A 17,936-nucleotide genomic window follows, 5' to 3' on the forward strand; every position below is an offset into this window, starting at 1 on the left:
AATCCTATACATTCAACCTGGACCTGCGCTTTTCCCACCTTCTCTGCCTTTTCGACATCACTTCGGTTAGCATTTTTGTCCACCTGTTCCGTTATAATGTTCTAGAAAAATTAAAATTGGTTCTGGGGGAAAGTTTGCATGCACTTACGGGTGAAAGTGCACGTCGGCGATCTTGGTGACCACCTGCTGCGGCTCAACGATGGTCTGGTCGTACTTTCCCAACCGCACCTCCACTTCGTCGATGCGAATCTCGTCTCGCTTGAAGCAGTGGGACGCCGTGAGAACCCACTGGTCATTCACTAGGCTTCCACCGCAGAACGCCTTGCGAAGCTCCGTCCAGAACATTACCTGCTCGCAAAGAGACGCACGTCACTGCCAGGAACGTTTTCAAAAATCCCCAGCCTCCATCGTCATCGTCAACCTGATTACGCCCACTACGGGACAGAGGCCTGTCATTTGCCAGCTGTTCCCACTGTATAAACGCAAATTTCTTAATCTCATCCGCCACCTAACTTTCTGCCGCCCCCCGGTACGCTTGCCTTCTCTGGAATCCACTCTGTTACCCTTAAGGGCCGGCAGTTGTCTTGCCTTCGCACTAAATGCCCTGCTCAAGCCCATTTCTTCTCGATTTTTTAAAGCATACATGTTTCTATAGGCAGTCGTTGGAGATGGGTACAGCACACCACGCAGCCAGCCTACGAACGAACCATAGGCCTGCGTGAACTAGCGTTCACTGAACTTGACGCGAGTCCGCCGAGCCTGCATCACCGACACAAGTCGAGGAAGCATGACATGCTTCTTAGTTGGAACGATCACCACCTCTTCGGGCCCCGCATCTAACTCATCTCCCTCTGCTCGTCTTTCATCAGCACGCCACTCGACTTATTTGGCTGTAAACTATTTACAAGCGATTTATTTGCCCGCGATGACGTTTGATGTACAGGCTAGTGCCTGCAAAATAAAAAAAAGGCCATAGATAGCTTGATGTAAAAAACCCTAATTATGCTCCAACTGCGCCTGATTCAATTATAGGCGTCAGTGATATTTGGACATATGATGACATACGTAGCGCAGCATAAAAGAAAACTTTTCATCACATTCCCCACTATATAAATATAGACTGTCGGTTACACCAGAACCACCTTCTGTTTCCAGACAATCCTACTGCTGTCGAATCGTTAATTCATAGTGTAAACATTGTGGCGCAGTCTATCTCTTTTATCCACAGAAAGCACACTGCAGTAACAAACCAAGTTTCTGCCAAGCTATCGCAGTTATTGCGGTCGCAGTTATACCTTGTTATCCAGAGACTTGCCATAATTAACGAAAAACCAAAGCAGCGCAAACAAAACGACGGCAGAGAAAGACAGAAACACGCGCTAGCTTAACTAGCCCAAATTGCCACTCTTCATCGCTTGCTAGAGCATTGTCCATCACCGGTCATCGTTTCATATCGCTGTTTTATTTAATGTACTTAAACGTGTTCTTTGTATATCATCGGCAGGAGCCAAGTTACATTAAAGCAGGACAAACGGATGTCCCGCTAATCTGCAATTAACCTCGCCTTGTCGAGCAGCAAGTGAGCGCAGTAGTTTTCGAATGCGGTACATTGCGATACCGATGCCGTTTAGTCCTTTATGCATGTGTCGCCTTAAGGTTTTTCCCCCGACTCACCTGCCATGGGTAGGCACCCTTGACAGTATCCATCCCGCCCACAATCTTGCCGTGCTCAACGTGTGGCTTGGACATGTTCGGCTGGGCCACGAAAGGAATGCCGCAGACTGGAACGAAACAAAAGGGTTGCTTTTATTCTTACTGCCTGACTGTCAATAGCATTTGTACAAAAAAAAAACATGAAGAACCAAGGCAATACTTCTGTGCGCAACGTCAATACATGCGTACGCAGACCCAACGCATTGAGAACGTCTCAATTCACTTTTTCTTGAAGAACCCGAAAGCATCGAGAAATAGTGATCGACAGCTGCTCCATGTAAGGCGACCGGCCCCAATGTAACGTGCGTACCTAATGCCTACTGCGAAACAAACAGACACGAGAACCTTTCGACAAGTTCCCTCAAATTATTAAGTAATCCAGTAGCACTTAGCCGGAAAGGGAGAGAGCGTAGCGTTAAGGTGCCGCACCCATAACTGCTGCCAACAAACTTCGTGAAGCTCACTGCATTTTTTGTAGGGTAAGGATTAGAGGTTCATTCTTGTTATTTTCGCTGTTTTTTTTGTTATTCTCGTTTGTCTCCTTGTAAGAGTCCGTTTTCCTTTCCCCTTTTCTCTTCTTCAAACTTCAAAGACTTTATTTCTTCCTTACGGAGGAAAAGGAAGGTGAGGCAAAAGGCGTGTAGCGCCTGACGAGGCCTCAGCTTCCGAGTCACTTTACGTCCCCTTTCCTGAATGGTACATCCTGCTTCCCCCGAGATGGGTGGGCGTTGTGCATCTTTAAGTAGCAGTGACCAGCCTGTCTTTCCCTACATTTCTTATTATGAATTGTCACAATATTAATTGTAGTAATGCTAATAAAGCTCGCCAAAATGTGTCATTCATGACCGTTCTAGTAAAATGCCATACACTTGAACGTGGTGTCCACAGTGGATTTTCTGGGTCCGTCCTCAGAGTGAATCGACTGCCGATGATTGCTGCGTCTGCGTTGTTCTGTGACAAAGGCTGTGTGCCACGATTTATAGCGCTGGTTCTGTGCATACGTCTTAAACGTTTCCGAGAGAAAATTGTCAGTTGTGCATTTTTCACGACGTATCACACCCGTGGCGCCACATTATTATGACCTGGCTCTCTAAAGTTGAGAGGTCATGCAGCGTCTGGGGCAAACGCCGCGTAGAAATAGCCTACCGATTCAGAACTGACAACGCAATAGTTATGCTGTCTTATGCCTATGTTTGACAGGTAAACCAGCTGTCAGTCGCCTTACGGTCACTCGACTGTTTTGAAGGGGCCATAAATACCTGCTGTGAGTCCTTTCAGCGTTCGTTTTAATTCATCATAATTATGCTAGACCCTCTTAAATGAATATTCCTTTAGTACCGTCACTGCAAATAAACTGCCGCATTTGGCCCTATCCTAGGGCACATGAGGTAGAGCTCTCGCTTGTGAGCCGGAGTAGAAAAAGACACCAGAAAAAGCACCGCAAAGTAATATGGTATGAGTAGGATAATAGGAAGCGTTGCATGAACAGAACATGCCCTAAAAACTGTACCTCCTTTGCAAAAAGTAACCGAGCACCAGGTTTTTGCTCCTCAACCGTATAACAGTGCTTTTACGGCATCCATAAAGATCGAAAGGTGTCAGAACATGAGGGCAAAGCTTCACCTTACTTTACACAGATTCGGAGCTTAAGGGCTGCCATAAGTTATTCGCTACGCGCCTAAGAAACAAACCACCGCTGCCCGGTTACTTTTGGTAAAGACGGTACCTTCCAGTAGGCTTGCAACGCACAGAGGTCAGTGTCAAACACAATGAAACCGTATGCCTTGGCGAAAAAATACTGCAAGGTCCCTTCGGTGTAAGCTCTCTGCCACTGCAAGTAAAGCGATGGAGGCACACGACTCACTTTCCTCGATGTTCACCCTTGGCAGCACCCTGAGCAGGGCCGACTCCTGGACGGTGCAGTTGTTCCTCCGGTCGGTGGCCATGCACGTGTACACGGCCGAGTCCTTGGGCATGGCGTCGCTGATGTAGACCAGGCCGTTGCCCAGGTCGCGGTAACGGTTGCTGGTCGGGAAGGGCAGGCCGTTGCGCAGCCAGCTGATCTTGACGTCGGACGAAGGCCTCTGTGGCGCTTGGGCCGTGCAGTGCATGATAGCCGTCTCACCGTGCGGGATCTCCTGGTCTTTGGGACTCTTGCGGAAATCTGCGATTCGCCAAGACAGTGATCGGGATGAAGAAGCCGTTTGTGAGCTCAGAAGTAGCAACCAACCAATAAATTAACTTGTCTTTTGAGTTACCACACGGTTTCTTCTCCTTTAAAGCATGACAAGGGATACCTGACATGCACCTACGGCCAAAAGTTTCCAGGCCACAGGGCTTCTATTTGAGCCATGTATTTAGCCGTTTACTCAACACCACAAGTTCCAAATCCTCAGAGGGCGGGGAAAGCAAGAGCCCTTGCGTACTTTGAGAACTTCGAAGGTAACTAAGCGGCTGACCATACCGCTCGAGAGAAAATCTTGTGTTCTGAACACTTTCGACTAAGGCTGCACGTGGTTCTGCCCTGAAACTTCACCTAAACACTGCGCCATTCAGTTTTTCGATGCCCCTTTTACGGAGTGAAAAACAAACACTTTCCAAGGTTCCTTTTTTTTTGCAATGCTGCTGCCTCTATAAGTCAACTTTTGTCAAGCCATCAACTGCTGTGTTTTGGACATGTTAGTCTGACTAACCTTCTTTTCAAAACTTACAATGGGTGCTTTCTGTAGTCGGGAGGTTTGAAACAGACATATAAAACTGCGATATCGGTGTAGAAATGACTTAAGACAGCTGTAGTACTAACATCCAGCAGGTCTTCAGCAGACATCACACAGAAATAGTTGCCCAATGTGCGATGTATTTAAAGTATAGCTTCTCCTCCGACAGCACAGTCTTAATGCTTCAAATTGCAGGTCAGCATGAAAAGTCAGCTTCTTTGCAAAGCAAATGTATAGTTTTGAATACCCACTGCAATTTTGGTGCGTCGTAGTCATTTTAGGGCATCATTTTCATTTAGTGTCCGTGTTTGCTCGTTAAAAATCATCCATGAATTCAGTTCCTTCTCACGTGACAAAAAGGAGCAACTCCGCTATGACGCCAACTTCCTGTTATTTTCACCCTAGTTTCTCAAGCCCCAGGTCCAACTGTTACAGGCTGGCTCAACAGCTAGCACGCCGAGCCGGATCAGCAAAAGCCCACGTTCTGCGATATGTGCAAAAGACGCCGGCCAAGAGTAACACTACGAGCACCGCAAGGCCGTATTGTTTTTCCCCTTGCCATCCGAAAGGCAAGCCACAAAAATTATTCTAGACTCCTCATTCACGTTCACCTTACACCAAGCAAAACGATGAAGACAGCCAACGTCGAGTTCGTATGCCTGCGTGTATAACCAGTCAAATCTGCCACACGACGCGCCGACTGCATAGCGTCTGCGTTGATTTCTACGCGTATTAATCCCGTTCGTAGCCAGACGCCTGTGTCGGTCCTTGGGAGGCCGACAACCGTCTAGTCTTCCGAGGAGAAGGTCAAGCGAGGAAGAAACTGAACCGCAAATGAAACATCAGACATACACCGGAAATAGACAGATGAAAGGAAAAGCAAGAGAAGGGGGCTCATTAGCCAGTCTCGCCATGCATCAGACCTCTGCCTCTGCAGGCTTTCATGGCCCTATCGTTGCTCTGTGAGGCATATTGAATAGAATGAAACATTCGGGGTGATATGATATTTTATATGATATGATATATGATATGATAATATGGTATGATATGCTTACATTGGTACTGTACTGTATGGTATGGCATGGCGTGGTGTGGTACGGTACGGTATGACATGGCATGGCATGACATGACATGACATGACATGCCATACCGTACCGCACCACACCACACATGACATGGCATGACATGACGTGACGTGGCGTGTTGTGGTGTTGTACGGTACGGTATGGCATGGCATGACATGACATGGCATGCCATACCGTACCGTACCGCCCCACACATGACATGGGATGACATGACGTGACGTGACGTAGCGTGGTTTGGTGTGGTGTGGTGTGGTGTGGTATGGTATGATACGGTATGGACAACATCATATGATACAATAAGGGCTAGACACAGTCGACTCCGAAATAATCTCGACCAAGTAGCGTTCGTTAACGTGTGTTGACATCATCGGGAAACTAGCTAATTTGAATTCTATCCCTTCAAAACGCGGCCGTCGCGACTGGGATTCGACCCCGGGACCTTGTGCTCACCAGCCGAGTGTCGTACACCACTGAGCCATCGCGGCGGGTAAAGCGTTCATGCAATACGCCTTTAGGACGCCGAACTAACACGGCCAAGCGTCACAAGGTTAATCGCAGCTGGTGTAAACTCACAGACGTTGCACTTGCTGCGCGGCTTGGTTCCGGCCATGACGACCAGCGTGGTGGCCACGGCCTCCCGCTCCTCGGCGCTCACCACGCACGTGTAGCTGCCGGCCAGGTCGGAGTGCATGCGCCGGATCCACAGCGTGCTCGGAGAGACCAGGTACAAGTGCGGGAGGGGCATGCTGCCGTTGAGCACCGTCTCGTTCTTCAGCCTGCGCACACGTTTGCCAAAGCAGTGAGCGACAAAGGTTCAAGCGCCGACGGCGATGCGGTCGCACATCAGTTAGCGAATACAGTCGGACGTCGTTATTTAAAAAACGGTTTATAACGAAATAATGGATATAACGAAGGATCGACGATTCCGCTCGGAAGCTCGGTCAGCACGGCCTATAACGAGAAGCTACGACTGTAACGAAGTAATCGCCGGGCCCCTTCGACTTCGTTACAACGAGGTTCTACTGTATTTTTATTTATGTACATTGATTCCACTCTCCCGGTTTGATCTTGACCAGTGTGAGAGCAAATGAAAGAAGATTCCGCTAATGACTGGTTACTTTATTTCCAGTTTCTCAATCATGGCAAAGTAAAGGAAAAGAGAAGGCAGTGATTTGCTTCATCTCAACTTTCCATAGCCAGCATGCTTTGTACTTTCATATGGGTGATATTGGCCCATCATTCTGCTCTGCTTCATTTACTTGTTAATATCTGCAGCATTACTGCTTTAATAATAATAATAATTGGTTTTTGTGGAAAGGAAATGGCGCGGTATCTGCCTCATATATCGTTGGACACCTGAACCGCGCCGTAAGGGAAGGGATAAAGGAGGGAGTGAAATAAGAAAGAGGTGCTGTAGTGGAAGGCACCGGAATAATTTCGACCACCTGGGGATCTTTAACGTGCACTGACATCGCACAGCACACGGGCGCCTTAGCGTTTTTCCTCCATCGAAGCGCAGCCGCCGCGGTCGGGTTCGAACCCGGGAACTCCGGATCAGTAGTCGAGCGCCCTAACCACTGAGCCACCGCGGTGGGGCGCATTATTGCTTTCGTTAGCTGGTTCGGGCTAACAACGTACTCTTGCAAACATGTTTGGCTTGGAAGTTTTGTCTTGCTTGTAGCGGCAAATGCAATAATAGTTAATACATAGCCCTGTTCTTTCGCTGAGCTCGCATACTGAGTACTATAATACGCTCACGTCGGGTGCATCAGTTTCTCAATAGTTTACTTGACTGAGTACAAAGCTCTGTTTCGGGGAGTGACACGTACCACTTCACGCTGGCCCCCGGCACCTTGGGGACGCACTTGAGGATCCTCTGGTCGTCGCTCGCCACCGTCTCGTCGGGGGAGATCTCCTCGATGAGCTCACGAGCCGGAACCAGCGCATTCTTCCGCATGATCACGGTCTTGGCGTCTTCCACCTCGGGCTTGTTTTCTGCGAAAAAATGGCGGTAGTTTAGCGCTGGTTAAGCCTGGAGTGACGCGATAACTGCAGCCGGCCGAGTGGAACTTGGTCACGTGACCAACCACGTGAAGAACCACATGATCAGCCGCGCCGCCGGCAGCTGCTCCGCACCATGTGACCAACCACGTGACAGCGTGGCGGCGCCGCCACAAGGTTGCGCGCTGCCATAGGGTAGAACGCCGCCATAGGGTGGAACGCCGCCACCCTGTGGCAACGTTCCACCCTATAGCAGGAAGAAAGAGGTGCCGTAGAGGAGGTCTCCGGAACAATTACGACCACCTGGGGATCTTTAACCGCCCAGGTCGGGTTCTAACCCGGGTAACCGCTGCAGTTAAAATAAATCCAAGCCTTTCCAACCCTCCTCAGCTACCAACTTGTTCAGTTCATAGCTGTGGAAGTCGGCAACCAAGAATTTATCAATGCGCTAATTCATGCTCTTTTTTCAGTCAATCCTGTCCGCGTGCATCGGTGCAGATAGCTATCGCCCGTATTAAAAAGTGAGAATTTGGATTTTTTCGAATAATTAGTGGTTAGGGCGCTCGGCTACTGATCCGTAGTTTCCGGGTTCGAACCCGACCGCGGCGGCTGCGTTTTTATGGAGGCAAAACGTTAAAGGCGCTCGTGTGCTGTGTGATGTCAGTGCACGTTAAAGACCCCCAGGTGGTCGAAATTATTCCGGAGCCCTCCACTACGGCACCTCTTTCTTCCTTTCTTCTTTCACTCCCTCCTTTATCCCTTCTCTTACGGCGCGGTTCAGGTGTCCAACGATATATGAGACAGATACTGCGCCATTTACTTTACCCCAAAACCAATTATTATTAATGATCACCTCAGCGCAGAGGAAGGGCAAGAAAAGTGTGTCGCACGGCCAGCCTCATCTGGGAAATGACGCCGTATCCTGTGCCCGTCGTAAAACGGGCCATATGTGCGTGCCTGATCATTATCATTTACCGCTCTCTGCCTGCTAAACTCGCCAGCCGCCATGCCACCCGCCGGTTCGTCAGTCCGTTTGCGCGTGCTTCGTATCCACACTTACCGGGCGGAGCAACAAGGTAGAAGTTTGCGAAGAATCCTCGGAACTCGGAGAAGTTGTCGCTGTAGAACTTGAGCCGCATGCGATTCTCCGATGTGACCAGCTCCTTCATTTCACCCTTGTCGCCGCACAGTCGGCCCAGGGAGCGCCAACCTAAGGGACAACCGAGAATAGATGTGACGTAGAGAAGAAGCTCAAGCTTATAGTATCCTAGCGGAAATAGGAAAAAAATTGCGTGTGCAGGGCATGTAAGGTGGTGAACAGGTAATGGATGGTCTATTATAGCCATAGAGTGAACCCAGGGGCTACGTCAGCGTGACCGGGCGGCCAAAACGGCAGGGAGTGAGGTAAGCAGATGAGATGAGGATATGTGAGGGGATATGGTGACCGCGTCTCGCACAGGACAGGGATAGTTGAAAAACATAAATAGACGCCTTTGTACTGCTGTGAATGCAATCACGCTGATGACGCCGGGGATGATGTAATGTCACAGCAAACTGTTTACTGAAGGCATCACCGGACGCGTCGATATTTTATGTAAACCAGAATATATTCTACCTCGCTCTTCTGTGATAAGCGCGGAGAGCCTTCCAGGTCGTAATGTGAGCCGTGCAGGCCGATGAAAAACTTTGTTCGCAGTTTGTGGCGTAACTTCGGTACCTGCACTGCAGAGCTCTCGCGGATAACAGCCCAGGTTCAAATCCACCTGAATAACCATAAAGACAAACCATGTCTTTGAAAGCGTACAATGTGTGCAATCAGTAACGAATGAAACGCGAACAGGAAAACTTTGTTGGAAGAGGAAAACGCCAGATACAACCTTCGAAGTGAAATTACCCTTCGCTAGTATTGAGCTTCCCATTGCTAAGAGTTTTTTTATTTTACTGTTCGTGGCTCAACTCTCTAATTGTTCGCGTTTCATTTCTTGCTGGCAGTACGTACAGTCACACAAAGTCACGTATAGCGAACACCACGCACAGGGCCATATAGGGCAGAAGGACATGCTTTTCATATTATGCAGGTGTGCTTGGAAGAATGGAAAGAGGAAGAAATAGTACACGAAAAACTGGAAGATCTCCCCGCTGAATTCAGGGGTTTCTATTGGCGATAGGTGAGAACTCATCTGGGGATCAGTTGCATCCAGTTGTTTCGCGCAAGTATGCCTGTAAACTTGTTCTTTCACTCAGCACGTTTCCCACATGACATTACTCACTCTACTACGCAAATGTGTCCTGGCGTCCTTAAGCGCTGCTCTCATCAGCTCCTTCCATAACTTGTAGGGCTTTCTAAAGTCCTGCTCCCTTTCCAAGAAGCCATATACAACACCAGCAGTTTCTGCCGCGCAAGTAACTGCCTTGTTTGCCTTGCAGTTATGGCGCAGTTTGCACTTGCTTCCACTGTTCCTTTCATGCGCATTTTTTTGTTGCTTATTTGGCCCCGAAGGAAGGGCATATGAGACATTTTTCCCCCGCACGCGACACGAAGAAAAGCCGGGAGGGGGGGTCTTCCGCTTCTCTCCATTAGGCCTCGAGCCTCCAATGTTTCCCTTTTGAAAAGTAGCAGCAGCAGCTTCTTCTCTTCCTTGATGGCCCTTTGGGCCCGTCCGATCTTTTATATTCAATCATTGCCGCGGAGAGCACGGGGCCAACTCAAGCGCGGAAACGCTTCTTCGCCGCTGTTATCTCTCTCGCCTCACGCAAGGGTCGTTTTTTCCCCGGACCGTTTTGTAAATGCGCAGCTCGTCCTCATCGACGTGCGTATTCGAGCCCTTCTTACAGCAGGTTGCATGCACTTTTCGAAACCGCTTGCGGTTTTTTTTTTCTCTGTGCCCGCTTTGCTTAGCTTATACACGTATGGTCGATGTGCTTGATTCATGCGCGTTCTGTCTCCGTCTCGATGGGCTCCTGGGAATTCCCGGGCAACTGGACAGCGATGCCTTTTCAGGGGGAAATTAAATATTGAAGTCTATGCTGCGTATTGAAACGGACGCGTAACGCGTAGTGTTTATCTTCTTTGGCAACCTTTTGAACGACTCGCTAAACGAAAAAATTGGTCTATTGATTTGAAGCATCACTTGTAACACAATGGGTGGTCCATCGTTCAGACAGTTCGTTGACAGAACGAGTGTTGTTTCTGCGCTGTTTTCTGAAACCACGCTCTTAGCGAAGACCATAAAAACGCACTACGGACTTCAGTTTATGTAGGCAGTGTTCATTATGACTCAGTTTTTCATGCTTTCGCTTACTTTTATTTATTTTTAACGCAGTTTTTACATGTGTAGCTTGCCGGCCAACTGTGCGAGTGGATTACATGTAGCAGAGCTACGACGTTCAGCGAATCACTCCTGCCACAAGTTAGGCCTGTCTAATAGTGAAACCCCACGCGTACCCCATAGCTGTCCAGTGAGTACATTCAAACGAGCCCGCATAATAACTAACTTTTTTTCCTTTACTCGGCGAGTCCTGAGTGGAAAAGCTATAGCTTAGGGTCCCTCTCAGCGGCATCCGCTAGGCCACTTATGGGGTTCCAGAGCATCGATCACTGTGCACTTCACATACATCGTAAGGAGCACTGTACTGCGCAGTGTTTGTGAAGCGTTGGAGCTCAGAGCGTCCCACAAGTGCTAGAATCACTGTCGGAATTGTGCTCGTATCGCAAGCGTAATGATTTCAATGCTTCTGACAAAGACCCAACTTTCTGCATGCAGCTCTGTGAACGCAAAGAAAAATTAATGCATGTACCGGAATTCGAAGCTTATTGAAAGAGTTCTCTATTAAGCGAGTTTGTTATTGTGCGCTCGTGGAGGTAATTAGTGCCCACTCTTGTCCCGTTTTGGTTTCGAGCTGTTTAACAGGCGTGCATCGGCAAAGCGTCGACAGTTAGTTCTCAAGTGCTCCGCAGAGGCGCTCTGTGAAGGCTCGCGTGGCGCGCTGATACGTCACACGTTTTGCCAACGCGCGAAGGAGGGAGAGAACGCCGAGAAATGACGTTGGCAAAACGTAGCGGTATCCCGGCCACGTATGCTAAGCAGCGTCATCGGTCACCGCATAGTTACAACAATCGCCGACAGGAGCCGAGTGGCACCATATCACCGGGTGTCACCACTCAAGAGAACTTATCACACAGGTGTGGTGCAACCCTCTACGTGCCCTGTTTGCTTCAGGCATCAGCGGGTGGTCCAAGTGCTCTACGCAGTCTGGTTCCCCCTACGTTGAGAGTCGGTGCGAGACAGTTGTTTCGCCATCTTGGCATCGATCTCCACAAGGAGGTTACGACCCGTTTACGATGTCCCTGCTTAGGCCGGGCAAGAGTCGAGTGGTTGCAATGCCTGAACCTACACATGCACACTTACACGTGCGCTGTCGACAGAGTGTATCTAAGCGGTCTTGAATCCCCTCGCCTGCGTTAAGCCGGTTATTTCATTCAACGGGTAGACTGCGTTGGTGCTAACGTCTCAGCAAAGTCGCACATATTTAAGCATATAGCTCACATATCTATTATTTATTGCATCCTTTCAAGCGTTCTAGCGCGCCAGCAAGACCTCATACTACAACCTGAAGCCGCGTTGTCATGGGCAGCCGATGGTCGCGGCCTTGGTAAGCGAAGAAATGCTTCCAAAGGTGCTCAGGGAGGCTCTAGTCAGCGGGAAACTGTACAGGTTAACGCCGGAAGCCAAAAATGGTGATTTTAGTTCATCTGCTCCTTTTGCGCGTTTAACACACATTCCACTGGGACGTCAATGGCTAGGCACCCTGTATTTTACCAAACCGTTTCTCCTGACCAACGAAGAGATGGTTCAATGGCCTTTCTAAAACAGTCGTTCGCTTTTGTTTTTATTTATTTGTAACCGATGCCGCAACGCCTAAACACTGACCACTAAGGTATGTAACGGTGTATGATATAAGGGGCTTGACGTTCCAAAACGACACGTGGCCTATGTGGACGCCATATTGGACGGCTCCGGATTAATTTAGACCACCCGGGGTTCTTTAACGTGCGCTTACATTGTACAGCACACGGGCGCCTTGCATTTTGCCTCCATAGAAAGGCGGCCTTCGGGGCTGAGCTTGTACCTGCGTCCGGCCCCTGGCTCAGCAGTCAAGCGCCCTAACCACTGATCCACTGAAGCCAGGCTGACTGCTGTTAATAAGGCTCACTAGCAGGGAAGACATTCGCCTATAGAGCCGTGGAATTCGAAATTTTTTTTTAATTGATTTTTGGGGAAAGGAAATGGAGCAGTATCTGTCTCGTATATCGCTGGACACCTGAACCGCGCCGTAAGGGAATGGATAAAGGAGGGAGTGAAAGAAGAAAGGATAATAGGTTCCGTAGTGGAGGGCTCCGGAATAATTTCGACCACCTGGGGATCTTTAACGTGCACTGACATCGCACAGCACACGGGCGCCTTAGCGTTTTTCCTCCATAATAACGCAGCCGCCGCGGTCGGGTTCGAACCCGGGAACTCCGGATCAGTAGTCGAGCGCCCTAACCACTGAGCCACCGCGGCGGGTTTCGAAAATGCCGAAATTAGGATAAGAAGACAATGAGGCCGAAAGATAAAAAAAAAATTGGCAATGGCTTAGCTCGGCTATGCCAGGATATACGTAGCGAAAGCTAAGGCATAGCCTGGTTAGCCTTGGTTCATCTTGATTGCAAATCCAGGTTAGTCTGGTTGTCTGGCTAGTTGTTGTCACGTGGTTCGTCACGCGGTTGGTCGCGTGACCAGTCACGTGGTTGGTCACGTGGTGCGGTGCGACCACGGTGAGAATGCGTGTTCGTGGCCAATGTAGCTTTCGCTACAAAATGAAGTTCATGGAAGCACGTACGAACGCGATGTCGCACAAGGCTGTCAACACTGTAAACCACAGCGTGTCACCCAAATGGTCGAAATTATTCCGGAGCCCTCCACTACGGCACCTATTTAATCCTTTCTTCTTTCACTCCCTCCCTTATCCCTTCCCTTACGGCGCGGTTCAGGTGTCCGCCGATATGTGAGACAGATACTGCGCCATTTCCTTTCCCCAAAAACCAATTATTATTATTATTATTGTTACGTACCTCCATCGTTTCCGTCCCAGACCTCGACGAAGTCGAAGGTGCAGTTGGCGTCCGGCTCGAGCGAGAAGTCGACGAACTTGAGCGCCACCTTTGACTCCCGCGGGGCCTCCAGGTCGACCAGGCAGTGCGCCGACGACGGGTACCGGTTCGGGTAGTTGGGCGTCGCCACGGTGCCGTTCTCGGCGTCCGACGCAACGACACAGCCTGCACAGGGAGCACAGGACACCCCATTGCATCCCACCGCACGACATCGCCAGCTGTACTACCTTTGTTAAAAATGGTTTATAGACTTTCTACAGACTTCTTATAGACTCTATTGCTTTCTCATAGATACTTCGTTTTGTCTATTCGTAATCTAAATAATACCGCAGCGGTGGCCTAGTCGCTTGAGCATCCGCCCCGCATGCAGGAGGTGCGGGGTTCGATCCCCAGTGCCGCCGGGTACCCACCGGTGATACAATGGGTACAAGCTTTCCCTGCCTGGTGCTCGGCTTATTCAGGGTTTGAAATGCTTGAAAAATGGGTCTTCGACCCCACCTTGAGTAGAAGAAAAAACCTTGTGTCATGGCGCTCTTTGGCCACAGATGCCCTTGCGCCATAAAAATTTATGATCATCGTCATCATCATCATAATCTATATAATGTCTATAGGCAAAAATCTACTAAAAGTGTATTGCATAGTAGTGTAAAGAGGGCACCACCTCCTCAATTCACTGGCTTTCCTCCTATAAAAATGGTATACCGACTTTCTACAGACTTCTTATAGACTCTATTGCATTCTTATAGGTACTTCATTTTGTCTCGTCATAATCCAAAGGATGTCTATAGGCACAAGTCTACTAAAAGTGTATGGTCAAAAATCTATAGATTGTCTATAAACTAGACTATGGGATCTGTCAATAGAAAGTCTCGAGACTTTATAGACAACACTCTATTGACAGTCTATAGACTGTCTAAAGAAATGTTTGCAAGGGTACCCACCCGATCGCTACCGTCTCGATCAAGCAAGTCAGTAAGTAGTTAACCCCATTGTACAGTCAAGTAATAGTTTGTTGCAGGTGTTGGTGAAAAAAAATCGCCCAAAATGTGCGTTTCAGCTTCCTACGAAACAGGCATTCCATGTACCATTTTGCCTTCTCTTTTTTGTTGTAAACTTCTTTGTGGTTTGAAATAACTCTCACTTCATTCTTCATTCCCAAATGCCGCACGTGCCGTTCTTCGTGCATTTACCTTTGTGTACTTCTGACGACTGCGCAGGAGGTCACTTTTCAGCTGCGGTGTGCGTTTCCAAATAAATTTCAAGGTTGCTATTGTCGGGTACAACTCGAGAATGAAGCCACAAATGCCCGACAAATGTGGTCCTCCAACTGATGGCATCCACCTATTCTCATGACGTCACGGTCAACCCCCTTTTGCTTACTTCCATAAAAGCGCAGGTGTCTGGAAGGTGCAAGGCAGTTGACAGCGAACCCTTGACAACAGGAAGATGTCATCGTTTGGACGACCTACATTGTGTTGTCCTTAACTTAAGCTGAACCCTTTTCGTGGAGGCTAACGAAAAGGGTTCAGGTTATGTTAAGGACAACACAGCGAGCTATGGAAAGAAAAATTATAGCTGTAACATTAACAGAAAGGAAGCGGGCGTAGTTGGTGAGAGAACAAACGCGGGTTAATGACATCCTAGTCGAAATCAAGAGGAAGAAATGGGCTTGGGCAGAGCATGTAATGCGAAGGCAAGATAACCGCTTGTCCTTAAGGGTAACGGAGTGGATTCCAAGAGAAGAGAAGTGTAGCAGGTTCAGCAGAAAGTTAGGTGGGCTGATGAGATTAAGAAGTTTGCGGGGATATGGTGGTCACAGCTGGCAACCCTACTGAAAAATGTATACAGGTTTGAACGGGTCAGCAAATAGGATTATGGCACATTTGGTTTGGCTTTATAGGATGGACGTCCCAAACCGGCTCAGTCTATGAGGAACGCCGTAGTGGAGGGCTCCGGATAATTTCGACCACCTAGGGTTCTTAACTGGCATTAAGAATGCACAGTACATGGAATGTTCACATTTTTCCTCCATCGAAGTGCTACCGTAGTGGGCGGGTTCAAACCCACGACTTGCATGCACTGTGTGATGTGAGTGCACGGTAATTAACCATGGGTAATGGTAGCTATACGGAGCCCTCCACTAAGGAGTCACTCAAAGGTTGAATCGCTTTGGAAGCTTCATCCTAAAATGTTAAGCGAAATGTGCCATAATCCTATTTGTCTCCTATTCAAACCTGTACACATTTTTTCAATAGGGAAAGGACAGGGTTAATTGGGAAGATTTGCCCTGCATTGGGCGTAGTCAGGCTGATGATGATGATGGTGATGATCACATTGTACGGCATTTCTTTTTTTGTTCTCAAGCTGTGTTCGAAAATTATAGCGCTAGCTCGGTCCTTTTTACTTACCGTCTGCCTCCCCCGCCCTTGAAAAGGTATTCCGTGTTCGCCTAACACTTAATTGTCCACTGGCAACGGTAATCGTCTCAAATATTGAAGTAAAGACCGAGGGTTCCTGATTTCAAACATTCTATGTGTATTTTTTCGATAAATCACAAAAAACCAGGAGCGTTTAACAGCAAATCAATGAAAGAAGTTTTGTAACTCAAGCTTAAAATAACTGCCATAGTAAAAGTAAAGCTTGGACAGAAACTGTAACTGAATAGAGCGGTTAAGCACAAGTCTTCGGATAATACAGGCAGTAGCTATAGTTTGCAATACATATGCCTAACTTTTCCGCCCCTTGAAATAGTTCGTGATGCATTTCAAGTACACCCATTTGATTGTACTCCTGTAACGCGATAATTTTCCCACTGTACGTTACGCGAAACTGAGGATGAGGAGAGTGTTTGAAGGAACATCGGGAATTTGACTGCCTTTCTGCGCCACCTGTGCCGGATATGCATAGTAGAACCACGATTGTCGTTCACTGCGCCCTACGTGGTACTTTGCCACGCTGTAGGGTATTCCAGGTGAGGAGTAATTCGGACTAATCCCAGGCTCCAAGGTCCGTGCTTCTGGAGTTCCAGGGCTCTATCTCAAGGTCGGAAATTGAAAACTAAAAGTAATGAAAGAAGACGTTTTGCAACTGCCTTCCATGGAAAATCCTCAAGGTGAAACGCGTTTGCACGAGGCAATATTTAAGGGAAGATCGTCTTCCGGTGCGCCCGTTTGCTAATGGTTGGGGCAAACCTGAAGCCTCGACCACTGCTTGCACTTTTCATACTGGTTATGGTTCTTCGAAGACAGCTTCGCGCCTTTAACAGCTGCGTAGAGGAATTTTTTGTGCGGCCTTTTTTGGTGCGCAAAACTCTGTGGCCGGGTTTTTCAGCGCATCGGATTCGCTGGAGAGATGATGGGGGAGGGGCACACGCCGAAGCAGTCACCACGTTACCCTTCAGGGAGCGTGCATCTGCCAAAAATTCCGGCCAACGGAGACAACGATACATTACTGTGTGTTGAGTTCTCTGCAATTTGTTGAGCAATATTTGGTACAATGAAAACCGTTTAATGTTTCATGCCATTCTAGCGACTAAAAATGTTCGTTGGGTGGCTCCACCTGTTGTCAAGTCGGTACTCTATCGTGTCGACGACGCTCCGCAAATGCGAAGACATCGCTCTCTCGAATATGGGGCTCTCAAAGCTACGTATTGCACATGTCCAACATTTCTGGGACAAACATTTTTAATATTGGGACAATTTTGAAGATGCTGCTCTGAAAATATTGAAGTTGGCGGTTCATTTTATAATGCAAGGTAGAGAATGACCTTCTGCATATAAGGTGATTAACCCATTACGCTATCGCGCTATACCCATAAGGCGAAGCTTAAGTGCCTCCACCAATGTTTTTATATTTTTTCTGATTTTAATTTTTTTTTAATTTTCTTTCACGAATATTGCTTTTCTTTTTTAAGAGGCGATAATCCCTCTCTTTTTCGAAAATGACTGCAACGGAGTTAACTGGCGCATTTATCCTTGCACTAACCCCTTTTGTGGGCAGAGCAAGCAGCGCACGCGTGTGTGTGAACGCGTGAGTTTTGTTGGAAAAAATCTTTGCTGGTACGCTGACTTACAGAATTCAGCCAGCTTCAACCATATGTTCGTACTAAGCAGTAGTCTAGTTTAATGATATTTCTTTAATGACTCATGTTCATCTATTCTTTACTACTGTGAGAGCTACGGTGCACTGGTGCATAATATTGGGCCCGTTCTGTCACTATCTTTGTTGCCACACGAAGACAAAGATTAATCCTGGCGCGAGTTCTGA

General features: G+C 48.1%; 1 protein-coding gene across 1 annotated transcript in view; it reads right to left on the bottom strand.

Annotated features, from left to right (window-relative positions):
- Positions 1 to 17,936, bottom strand: part of LOC144101408 (mannan-binding lectin serine protease 1-like) — a 62,478-nt gene that overhangs the window by 5,369 nt on the left and 39,173 nt on the right. Inside the window, exons 7-13 of the mRNA XM_077634558.1 lie at positions 13,632 to 13,835; positions 8,577 to 8,726; positions 7,345 to 7,510; positions 6,089 to 6,291; positions 3,578 to 3,877; positions 1,675 to 1,781; positions 149 to 348 (exon numbers count right to left, since the gene is read on the bottom strand). Coding sequence (XP_077490684.1) covers positions 149 to 348; positions 1,675 to 1,781; positions 3,578 to 3,877; positions 6,089 to 6,291; positions 7,345 to 7,510; positions 8,577 to 8,726; positions 13,632 to 13,835 — 1,330 coding nt within the window. The remainder of the gene's footprint in view (positions 1 to 148; positions 349 to 1,674; positions 1,782 to 3,577; positions 3,878 to 6,088; positions 6,292 to 7,344; positions 7,511 to 8,576; positions 8,727 to 13,631; positions 13,836 to 17,936) is intronic.

This window comes from Amblyomma americanum, chromosome 8, assembly GCF_052857255.1.
Source record: "Amblyomma americanum isolate KBUSLIRL-KWMA chromosome 8, ASM5285725v1, whole genome shotgun sequence".
Taxonomy (NCBI): domain Eukaryota; kingdom Metazoa; phylum Arthropoda; class Arachnida; order Ixodida; family Ixodidae; genus Amblyomma; species Amblyomma americanum.